Source organism: Entelurus aequoreus, linkage group LG18, assembly GCF_033978785.1.
Source record: "Entelurus aequoreus isolate RoL-2023_Sb linkage group LG18, RoL_Eaeq_v1.1, whole genome shotgun sequence".
NCBI lineage: Eukaryota > Metazoa > Chordata > Actinopteri > Syngnathiformes > Syngnathidae > Entelurus > Entelurus aequoreus.
This window is the reverse complement of record NC_084748.1, coordinates 32,423,385-32,436,079: the sequence shown is the minus strand read 5'-3', so window position 1 is coordinate 32,436,079 and position 12,695 is coordinate 32,423,385. Positions and strand designations below refer to the sequence as shown.

The 12,695-nt window shown below is 40.6% G+C and overlaps 1 protein-coding gene across 1 annotated transcript in view; it reads left to right on the top strand.

Annotated features, from left to right (window-relative positions):
- Positions 1-12,695, top strand: part of grb2a (growth factor receptor-bound protein 2a) — a 109,566-nt gene that overhangs the window by 67,253 nt on the left and 29,618 nt on the right. Inside the window, exon 2 of the mRNA XM_062026993.1 lies at positions 5,015-5,106. Within this exon, the coding sequence (XP_061882977.1) occupies positions 5,015-5,106 (92 nt within the window). The remainder of the gene's footprint in view (positions 1-5,014; positions 5,107-12,695) is intronic.

Below are 12,695 nucleotides of genomic sequence, written 5' to 3'. Positions count from 1 at the left end.
GGTGTATTTATTTCAGTACACTTTTGACACCCTTGCTATAGATAATAAAAAATGAAATCTGCTAAATCTATCGATAAAAAGCGAAGCCTGGCGACGCATGCGCGTTTATCATAACGCACAGTCACCATCTCTGCTTCAGTAAACAATGACGGTGATTGAGACTCCTTTTGAACACTCCTCGCACATTAACACTTCAAAAGGCAAACAATTGCCCCGTGTTTTGACCTGCAAAGTATGTTTTTGGGGTGGAGGAGTCTGCTCGGGTGCTGGTTAGCTTGAAGCTAACAGCTAACCTGTCTCCATCCTCGAACGATGTGGATCCAGCAGGAGATAAAAGTGAAGTTTCCATGGACTCACAAAGACTAAAATAACTCATTTACTGGAGTTAAAAATGTTGACTTCACACTCACCTTAAAGGCCTACTGAAACCCACTACTACCGACCACGCAGTCTGATAGTTTATATATCAATGATGAAATCTTAACATTGCAACACATGCCAATACGGCCGGGTTAACTTATAAAGTGCAATTTTAAATTTTCCGGGAAACTTCCGGTTGAAAACGTCTATGTATGATGATGTTTGCGCGTGACGTCAATGGTTGAAGCGGAAGTATTCGGACACATTCTATCCCAATACAAACAGCTCTGTTTTCATCGCAAAATTCCACAGTATTCTGGACATCTGTGTTGGTGAATCTTTTGCAATTTGTTTAATGAACAATGGAGACTGCAAAGAAGAAAGCTGTAGGTGGGATCGGTGTATTAGCGGCTGGCTGCAGCAACACAACCAGGAGGACTTTGAGTTGGATAGTAGACGCGCTATCCGACACTAGCCGCCGACCGCATCGATGATCGGGTGAAGTCCTTCGTCGCGCCGTCGATCGCTGGAACGCAGGTGAGCACGGGTGGTGATGAGTAGATGAGAGCTGGCGTAGGTGGAGAGCTAATGTTTTTAGCATAGCTCTGTCGAGGTCCCGTAGCTAAGTTAGCTTCAATGGCGTCGTTAGCAACAGCATTGCTAGGCTTCGTCCGGCGGTACAGCATTAACCGTGTGGTTACAGGTCCAGAGTTTGGTAGTATTGTGGATCTTCTGTCTATCCTTACAGTCAGGAGCTTATTTCTTTTGTTTCTATCTGCATTCAAGCACGATGCTATCACGTTAGCTCCGTAGCTAAAGTGCTTCACCGATGTATTGTCGTGGAGATAAAAGTCACTGTGAATGTCCATTTCGCGTTCTCGACTCACATTTTCAAGAGGATATAGTATCTGAGGTGGTTTGAAATACAAATCCGTGATCCACAATAGAAAAAGGAGAGAGTGTGGAATCCAATGAGTCATTTTACCTAAGCTACGGTCAGAGCGAAAAAAGATACGTCCTGCACTGCACTCTAGTCCTTCACTCTCACGTTCCTCATCCAAGAATCTTTCATCCTCGCTCAAATTAATGGGGTACTCGTCGCTTTCTCGGTCCGAATCGCTCTCGCTGCTGGTGTAAACAATGGGGAAATGTGAGGAGCCCTTCAACCTGCGACGTCACGCTACTTCCAGTACAGGCAAGGCTTTTTTTATCAGCGACCAAATGTTGCGAACTTTATCATCGATGTTCTCTACTAAATCCTTTCAGCAAAAATATGGCAATATCACGAAATTATCAAGTATGACACATAGAATGGATCTGCTATCCCCGTTTAAATTTAAAAAAATCATTTCAGTAGGCCTTTAAGCTTGCAGGTAAAACACCACATAAGAAGGCGGAAGGACCGAGGGGCTCTAAATTAAGTTAAAAAAAAAACCTTTAGAATATATAATTATGAAGCAAAAGTAGATTTTTACATTTATTTATGTGTGTTGCCATCTTCTTCTAAGGTGTTTTAACTGCTGTTTAAACTTGTTGTAAGCCTCGCCCACAGGCACCCGCCCCCATGACAAAATGCTGCCATTAGTTTAAATCCGTAAAAAAAAGAAGAGTAACCAAAGAAAAAGAAACGGTAAAAAAGAGAAGCGAATGTGGAAAAAAATGTTTTTATATAAAAACCTCTGAAATGCACAAAAACAATTAAAGTGTAAAACATATGAATATTGGAATCAAAATCATGTCACGATTCAAAAAAATATCCACCAAAAAGATTGTATTTGTATTTAATTGTTGCCAAAACTGTCACGGCTCATGTGCAATCCCGCATGTCATCTGCTGCAAGCGCAGCCGGCACCTCCGCTAGAAGCGCGCCGGGACACGCCGCTGCTCGCTCTTCCTGCATCACGGCCACGCGCCTGCACGGCTGCAGGCAGTAAGCAATCAACGCACCTGGGTTTGATGAGGGCAGACGGAATAAAGACCAGCGGAACCGAAGATCCAGTGCCGGAACGTAGTTCACTCTCCGTAGTAAGCATCCCGTCTCTGGCTTCCCTCCGCGTACTTGCTCTCTCTGTGCTTTCCCTGTGCCCGTGTCTTATGTCCTCTGTGTTCCCCGCACTGTTCCCTCTGTTTCCTGTGATCGAGCTGTGTGCCTCGACTTCCCACTGGATTCTGGACTGCCTCCCTCGATCCTCGACCCCTGCTTGGACACGGACCTCGTCGCCTCTCTCCAGCCCCTGACCTCTCGCTTTCCCACGGACTGCCTTTTCGCCTTGCCCCTCTGGTCTGACGAAGGTTTCATCCAACACGCACTTACAACAAACTCTGGTAACATTTACATTGTGAATTCTACACATCGTCTTGCACCATTCACGTTTAGTAGTGACCCGATTCGGTCAAAGATCGTGTGGTGACTGTCTGTGCACCAGTCTCCCCACGTTAAACTAAGTCACGCACAGGCATCCTCCATAAAGGGATCCACCCCTACCTGGAGGATCGTCATACTCGTTCGAGTGACCGCCGATGATGATGAGTAGCCTACACACTCCAACACAACATCATCATCATCAGTTTCAATAAACCTATTGAACTGATCCCTGCCATTGTGTCATCTCCTTCCCCCCGCCGTACATAACAAAAACTTGTTTCGGTGCCATTACAACTTTTTTTTTTTACAATGTTCCCGATATCAAATCTTACTGCCAGTGTTTTGGCTCCACAATAAAGGGGCTGAAAATGTGTCTGTGGAACAACATTTGGCACAAAATGTAATACATATTATCTACACCACATTGAAGTGTGCTAAATGTAGATTATAATCATCATAGCAAAAATAAACTTTCTAAAGCGCCTCTTTAAAAATGGTGCAAACATGTGAGGGACATGTTTTTGTCACATTTAGTGGTCCGTCTCCAGCTGATTCATGTCTAATTCAGTCCCTTATGTCCCTGATGGATGTTTTCATCTCTTCAAATGTCACATTTGTTCATGTCTGACTCACATCACCCTCCTAGTAGCCAGTCCCAATTGAATTGCGACCTTTACGTCTTAATTTGAGGTTGGATCAAGAGAGAAACAAGCTGTGCTGAGGATGAAGATAAAAACGGAAATCAATGGGACACAGTTCAGTATTTTTGAAAAGAAAGTGTGTTAGGCGTGTAAGCCTGTTTGTGTGCGTGCGTGTGTGTGTGTGTGTGTGTGTGTACAACTAAATCCCTTCTTTAGTTGGTAGTTAGTTTTGGGATGGATTTCAGATAGTCTTCTACCTGCCTCTTGATATTAGATATTGAGATTCAGCAATTTCAAGTCAGAGCTTTTCTTCCTGTCACACACACACGCACGCACACACACACACCAGTGATCTGGAGAGATGCAGCTGTGACAATCATTTAAGTTTTGATATTAAAATGACATTACAAACATAGGTTTGAGAGTGTATGAAGGGTTTTAAGAACATTGGAAATAGGGCTGCAGCTATCGATTATTTGAGTAATCGATTAATCAATCAGTTTGTTCGATTAATGAAGTAATCGGCAAAAACACACTTTATAGCCTCATTGCGTATTTTGACTATTTTAGGTTAAATAGTTTAGAATAAACAGAGCTTTCTGCTTGCCATAACCTTTATTTTTTATATTAATGAATCATCTTGTATCATCTGTTCAATATTATAACAAATATATATATATATATATATATATATATATATATATATATATATATATATATATATATATATATATATATATATATATATATATATGTATGTATGTATATATATATTTGTATGTGTATATGTATGTATGTATATATATATTTGTATGTGTATATATATATATATATAAATAGATATTTGTATGTATATATATATATATATATATGTATATATATATATATATATATATATATATATATATATATATATATTTGTATGTATATATATATATATATATATATATATATATATATTTGTATGTATATATACATATATATATATATATATATATATATATATATATATATATATATATATATATATATATATATATATATATATATGTATGTGTGTGTGAGTATATATGTATGTATATGTATTTATATATGTATGTATATGTATCTTGGTATAATATAAACAAAATGGTATAAAATCAACACTGACATTTGTAGCAGTTTCAAAAACCACAATTTTATAAACTCATAGAAATACTAACCTTGCCTGGGGCTGGCATTCGCACTTCACCATCACTGTATGTGCAGGTTTAATAGCACATTACGGCAATGAACGCCCTTAACAAGCAGGCGATCAATTGCACTCAGTATCAGCTCACTCTTCCATATGAATATTTTGAATGAGCTTCACACGTCTCAAGTCGAGGTCAATACAGTACACATCATTATGCCCATTTTCTAGCCAGTCAACCTACGTGGAAGACTCAAGTAGTTAATGCACTACTTTTTATTGACATATAAAGGCTTATATGCACAATAACACTTGGCTTATGCAAAACTGTTGATATACAACAATAAAGGTCCATTGTGAGTATTTGAGTGTAGTTGACATTTGTAAATATTCATCTTTGTGTACCACACATCACATTGAGTTATGATGGCATGAGCCGTAATACTTATGTCTTCTTTTCTCTTTCAATTTCCACAGGTTTTGCAAAAGGATAGTGACTGGTGCAAAGCGGAACTACATGGGAATGAGGGCTTTGTTCACAGCAATTATATTAAATATAAACCACACCCGTAAGTATATTAATCAACATTGACTCTCTGATAAAATGTTCTGCTCGGCTTGTCAATCACATACTTTATAATCAGAGGTGGGTAGTAACGCGTTACATTTACTACAATACATTTACTTAAGTAGCTTTTTGGATAAATTGTACTTGTTAGAGTAGTTTTAATGTAACATACTTTTTACTTTACGCTACTTTTACTCTGTTACATTGAGTTTAATTTCATTTATGTCACAATTATATATTACGATTATACATATATATATTATTATTATTATCGATTACGGCTTGCCAGACTCTGTTTCACCAATCCAACGTAAGCAGTAGTGACCTTTAATACTATTTTACCAAAAAAACAAGCACAAAGTACAGCCACAGAAAGCTGAAATAGGTCAGCAGGACTATGTCGCTCATTCAAACAAATTTAAATCAATTTAATTGGTGCTTGACCCCTGTTGCCATCCTCCAAAATGGCACAATTTTAACATGTTAAATGCCTTTTAGAAAAAATTACTTTTAGATCATGAAAATTGTATGAAAAACCATATAATAAACAGTGGTCACCAACCTTTTCGAGCCCGAGATCCCTGGTATATGTGTGTATACACATATATATATATATATATATATATATATATATATATATATATATATATATATATATATATATATATATATATATATATATATATATATATATATATATATATATATATATATATATGTGTGTGTGTATATATATATATATATATATATATACAGGGGCGGATTAAGAAATTTTGGCCCCCTGGGCCTGACATGGTCTTGGCCCCTCAACCCCCCGCGCGTGTGGGCGCACACACACGCACGCACTATGCAAGAAATACTGTATACTGTGAACAGACATGCACACTGTACTGTACAGAAGAGTGCACATACTGCACACACACTATTAGGTATACCACACAGACACTGACAAGCACAGGTTTCACACAGACACAGGGGGAGGGGATAAATGGCCTAAAAATAAACATTTTTGAAAATGATTACGCCCACTTCAGTGATGGTGCATTGGGTCATTTGAGAGATATTATGTATTGGAAGTTGGTAGCTATCATGAAATAAACCCCCCAACCCACCCAAAAAACTAAATCGGACATGATTTTTGCCCCCTTTTCCTCCCTTCTATCATTAAAAATAAAATAATATCTTAGGAAAACACATTGGCATAACGGCAGCTGTGCAGCAAATTGAGGCTCAAAGTCTGTATCTATTTGTGGTTAAGCTTGAGGAGAAGGAGAAAGGTAAAATGATAACATGCATCGGAGAGCACCACAAAGAAAGGTGTAGGCCAGTTCATGGTACAAGGGCTGCATGCAGGTCAAGATAGCCCATTTCCAAGAATGCTATAGTGGCTGGACAGGCACTGGACATGTCCTGAACTCAGTGTCAGACGTGGCTGCCGAATACTTGGATGAAGTGAAGCAGCTGACAGATCTCATGCTGCCCCATCTGAAGACTGTCCTGGCCAGGCAGAGGATGGATGAGGAGACCTTCCCAATGGACCCTGTCAGTGAACAGGCTAGTAACATTGATGGCACCCCTGTGCACAACATTGGGATGGAGAGACAATGTGGCAAGGTGGACTACAAACTGAAGAAGTTGGGCACACTGAACGCAGTCAATAGGTCAATAATTTTACAGAAGAGCCAGGAGCTTCAGAGGTTTCAAGGCAGCAGCACAAGCAAAAAGGGAGGTTGAACTCAACTGGAGTAAATTCATGAAGGCAAAATTCGAGAGTAGGGCAGATGAGAAACAAGAGATGGCTCAAAGAAAGGAGAGTAAGAGACTAGACATGCTGGACACACTGAAATCTTTTGATGGCCCCTTCACGATAGTGGGGAAGTTGAAAAGTTCCTTGTGGATGAAAGTCTGCACAAGAATGCAAAGCTGCAGAGAATGAAGCTTGAGGTTCAGTTTGCCAGAGAAAGCACCAAGCTTCTGCCTAAAGTCAATCCTATCTTCACAATCCAGGTGACACTTCCCAGAAATGGCAAAAGTGCAATTCTCCAAGTCATAATGGATACTTAGAATTTTATGGTGGTGGTAAGTATTCATGAAAACAGGTAGCCTAACATTAGTGAATGGGTGAATTCTGGAAATAACCTAAAAATCTTACACAGTGCACCTTTAAGCAAGGGGTTTCTTTCGTGCTTTCAATTTTGCAAAATCATCCACCACATCATTGAAGTCCAACTCTCTTGTCAGCTCACTCTCAATTGCCATTAGAGATAACGCATTTAATCTTTTCTGAGTCATTCTTGTGTGCAGCTCATTTTTTACTCTTGACAAAAGAGAGAATGAGCGTTCTCCCTCACAGTTACTGACCGGTAGAGTGAGAAAAATCTGTAGCGCAATGTATGTATTAGGAAACGTAGGCTGTAGTCCAAAATGTATTATTGTTTTGAGCAGTCCTGAAGGGGTCCTCTCCTCATCAGTGTTGTTGAGCTGTATAAAAGATTTGAACTGTATAAGCTCCTGTCCAAGACTTTCATTGAGGTCAGATGGGTATGATTCAGTGAGAATCTTGGCCTTGTGAAGGACTGAAGCATTGGACTCTGTATCCAAAGAGAAAAGGACACTGAACAAATTGTTCAGATGTTTGTAGGCCTCCAGACGGTGATTAAGGCTTGAACTCAGTTGATCAATAGAGGCAATAAATGTCTCTATTTGAAACAGTTGCCTTCCCTCAAGCACAACATCTGGGGATGCTGATTCATCAGCAAACTTTTTACGTTTCCTCGTCCGTTCAGCCCTGTAAGATGGGGTGCCACCCAACATGTTTAAGGCTTTCTGCTCAAAATGATCAAATAGATCTCTTTGGGAGAGAACAAAGGTGCGCAGAGATTCCAGCAATCTAACTGCTGTACCAAGGTCCATGTCTGCTTTTTGAAGTTGCAGACTTGTGGCCTGAAATCTGGACAGAACAGTGTCCCAAAAGCCTGCCATGAAGGCCATCTCAAGTGAATCCAGCTTCCGCACTAGACTGTCAGCTTCAGTTCGTGTGTCTCGTTTCTCTGTGTCATCAGTGGAAATAACCTGTAGTGCTGCTTTTATTTTACTGTAGTTCTGCCACAGTGCTTTGGTAGATTCTGCACGGCAACTCCAACGCGTGTTGGATAAAGCTTTAAGTGTGAGATCTATGTTGGAATTGCCAAATACCCTGTCCCATCGGTGTGTGGATGCAGTTGTGAAGTTGTAAATAGACTGAATCAAGTCAAAATACTTAGAGACTTCATTTCCACATCTGTCAATGCTGTTGACTCCCACCAAATTCAAAGAGTGAGCTGCACATGGAATATAGTGTATTAATGGGTTGCTTTTCTTTAAGTGAGCCTGCAACCCATTATACCTCCCTGACATGTTGCTGGCATTATCATAAGCCTGCCCCCTGCAATTTGACAGCTCTAACCCTAGATTTTCCAACACAGACATGACACAGTTAGCCAAACTTTCACCTGTATGGCTAGTAATGGGCTCAAAACCCACAAAGCGTTCAACAACACTGCCCTCTTTGCTAACAAAACGGAATATGAATGTCAATTGGTCCACATGAGATAAATCTGGGGTTGAATCCACAATGATAGAGTAGTATTTGCTTGCTTGCAGTTCATCTGCTATAGCCTGTTTGGTTTTTGCACCCATCAATTCAATGAATTCCTCACAAATGGTGGAGGACAGATATGAGGTATTACCTCGACCCATCTGCCCAAACTTTCTGATGTGATCCTTTAGAAAGGGATCAAATTCAGCCAGGACCTCCAGAATACCAAGGTAGTTCCCATTGAGAGGAGACCCTAACGATTCATTTTTACCCCTAAATGCAAGGCCCCTTTCTGCAAGGAATTTAATGACTGCAACAACTCTTTGTAACACCTGCCTCCAATAGCTGCTCTCTGCCTGAAACTGTTTGAACAGGTCTGCATCAACTGTGGCACCTTTGGCGCGGTTCAAGACTGCTTGCATGCAGGTTATGTGCTCAGCACTTCGCTCATGTTCACCAAATCTTTCTGAGTGTTTCCAATCACAATAGCCTGTCACAAAAGAATGCGTTTTTGGGGAAAACAGTTTGCATGCAAAGCAGTAAACATTACCAGTAGAGGGAGAGTACATCAGCCACTCTCTTTGTACTCGTTGTCCATTGGGCAAGTGTGAAGTAAAATGTTCATTGTTTAGGCATCGGGTTTTGCCTCCTAGCCCACTGTTCCTCACAGAAGCTGGATAATGGCTGTGACGGTTGTGAAATGATTTTGCACCTCTTTGAATAAGAACTTCCTTCATTGACTCAGTGAGGGTCTCAGCCCATTTAGCGGGATCACTAGGTAGAGTTGTCACTGTAGATGGTGTTGAAGAAAGATTCAGCTCATTTTCTATGCTGTCCAGAGGTGCAGTGACCTCACATTCATCCGAGCAACTGGCTACTGCTGAATTGGTTGAATCATAAGCATCAGAAGCATTTGGTTCAGTGTCTACACTTGTAGTGGTCTCAGGATCTTGGGAGCTACATGCTAGCTCAGGTGCATTGCTAACCTTAGCTGAATTTTCAGTAGCATTTATAGAATTGCTTTCAGCAGATGTCTTTGTACTGAAGAAGCTGGAGATATTTGGAACACTCTCAAGTAAAACTGATTCCTTTTTTTTCTTTTCTTGCTGAATTTTTTTTCTAGCTCCTCCACTTAAACGTTTATGATCCATATTTCCCTTCTTTCTTTGCACATTGGCTCTTTGCCTATCACAACAGATAAACCAACTATGTGTGTGTGTGTGTGTGTGTGTGAGTTTGTTTGTGTGTTTATGATCGGTGCTGCTTCCTTCAAGTGTGTGAGGTGATTTAGAAAACTAGCAACCCAGCATCAACACTCCAAAGCAGAGAATAACAGCTTACTAGCATAGACAATTGAGAGCAGAGAATCAACTGATTCGTCTGATAGACAGCAGGAGAGCAGAGTGGTCAGTGATGATCGAATCAAGAAAATGTCTAAATGGCAAGGGAACAGACTGATTTGTACTGAGGAGAAAGAGAGAGAGAGCCAATTACAGTGAAATATATTCCAAAAGAGCCAAGTGACTAGCTGAAGGCAGGGACAAATGCCTTGGAGTGACCAACAAGAGTGCAAAGTACCAAATGGCAAAATGTGGAAAGACCAACAGGCAGATCTGCTTTTACCTCTTATCTTCACAACCAAAAAGTTGCTAAATGATGTTTTCAGTCGCTAGCCAGGTATGGCCAAAAGACGCGAAATCTAGCGGCAAAGTCGGTCAATCACACTGACAGTGAAACAAATATTTTGAAAAGATAATAATTGTACACCTTTGTGCACTTTAGTCTTCTATCTAAATATTTTCACAAAGGACACCAAGGCAGCTTGCTAGCTATGATGGGAGCAACAATGTCTGATAGACAGCAGGAGAGCAGAGTGGTCAGTGATGATCCAATCAAGAAAATGTCTAAATGGCAAGGGAACAGACTGATTTGTACTGAGGAGAAAGAGAGAGCCAAGTACAGTTAAATATATTCCAGAGCCAAGTGACTAACTGAAGGCAAAGACAACAGCCAGATACCTTAGCAGAGACCAACAAGAATTCAAAGTACCTAATAGCAAGATGGCGAGACCAACACAATAAATTGTATTAGGATTTAATTTATTAACGTTAATCTTAACAGCCAAAAAGTTGCTGAATAATGTTTGTAGTCGCTAGCCAGGTATGCCCAAAACAAGAGTCGCTAAACCTAGCAGCAAAGTTGCTTAATTGCAACACACTCTAGGATTCAGGGGAATTAAGGATAATAAAGATATTAATTGTACAACTTTTTGTACTTTTTTTCTAGTTTTTTGAGTCGCCAGCCATGTATGGCCAAAAGTCGCTAATTGAATGCCAACGTTGCTTAATCGCCAACACACTGGGACTCACTGAAGGACTGACTGAATAAAAAAGATAATTAAGATAATTGTGTACTTTTCTCTTCTGATATTTTCTCTAAGGACCCCAAGCTATCTGCAAGCAGCAATAATGTCTGACAGACAGGAGAGCAGAGTGGTCAGTGATGAATGGCAAGGGAACAGGCTGATTTGTACTGAGGAGAAAGAGAGAGAGAGAGCCAATTACAGTGAAATATATTCCAAAAGAGCCAAGTGACTAGCTGAAGGCAGGGACAAATGCCTTGGAGTGACCAAGAAGAGTGCAAAGTACCAAATGGCAAAATGTGGGAAGACCAACAGGAAGATCTGCTTTTACCACTTATCTTCACAACCAAAAAGTCGCTAAATGATGTTTTTAGTCGCTAGCCAGGTATGGCCAAAAGACGCGAAATCTAGCGGCAAAGTCGGTCAATCACACAGTGAAACAAATAATTTTAAAAAGATAGTAATCGTACAATGTCTTGTACTTTTGTCTTCTTTCTTAATATTTCTCAAAGGACACCAAAATGTCGCTATCTGCAGGCAGCTTGCTAGCTATGATGGCAGCAACAATGTACCTTAGAGTGACTGACCAACAAGAGCTCAAAGTACCTAATGGCAAAATGTGGAGAGACAGACACAATAAATTGCATTAAGATGAAGAGAACTGTTGCTATTATTAATCTTAACATCAACCAGAAAGTCGCTAAATGTCACCAGCCAGGTATGGCCAAAAGTCGCTTAATTGGCCACACACAGTAACAGAGAAACTAACAAAAAAAAGATCATAAAGATAATAGTTGTACAACTGTGTGTACTTTTGTCTTCTTTCTAAATATTTTCCCAAAGGACACCAAAATGTTGCTATCTGCAGGCGGGAGCGTGCCTATGTTCCCCGGGTCCTATGTTCCCCGGGTCCTATGTTCCCCGGTTGTTCCTGGGTCTTTGTATGCGACCGGGGAACTTAGGACCCTTTTTCTAAAAAAGGGTCCTATGTTCCCTGCATTGTATCTGGCGAAATTGCGAAATTGTGCCCTGACCAAAACCATCCCTAAACCTAACCTGTCACAGGGCGTTGTGGAGCACTTTTTTTTGGCGAAATTGTGCCCTGACCAAAACTATCCCTAAACCTAACCTGTCACAGGGCGTTGTGGAGCACTTTTTTGGCGAAATTGTGCCCTGACCAAAACCATCCCTAAACCTAACCTGTCACAGGGCGTGCGGCAGCAGATAGAGCAACTCAAACGCGAACTTCCTTCCTTCGACAACTTAAACGCGTCTCTGTCATGCGTGTCTGCGTGCGTCTTACTTAGTCGCGCATTGGAAGCAGCGGGGAACATAGAACCCTTTTCTGGAAAAAGTGTTGTACGTTCCCCGCAGCGGGGAACATAGAACCCTTTTTTTTAAAAAGGGTCCTTAGTTCCCCGGTAGAGGGGAACATAGGACCCGGGTAACATAGGGACGGGGAACATAGGGATGACCCGCTGCAGGCAGCTTGCTAGCTATGATGGCAGCAACGATGTCTGCCAGACAGGAGAGAGTGGTCAGTGACGATCGAATCGAGAAAATGACAAAATGGGTCAAAGACCAAAAAGTTATTAACTGACAGCAGTGACAAATGTCAGACTGTAAACTTTCTCGAAAGAAAAGGACAAAA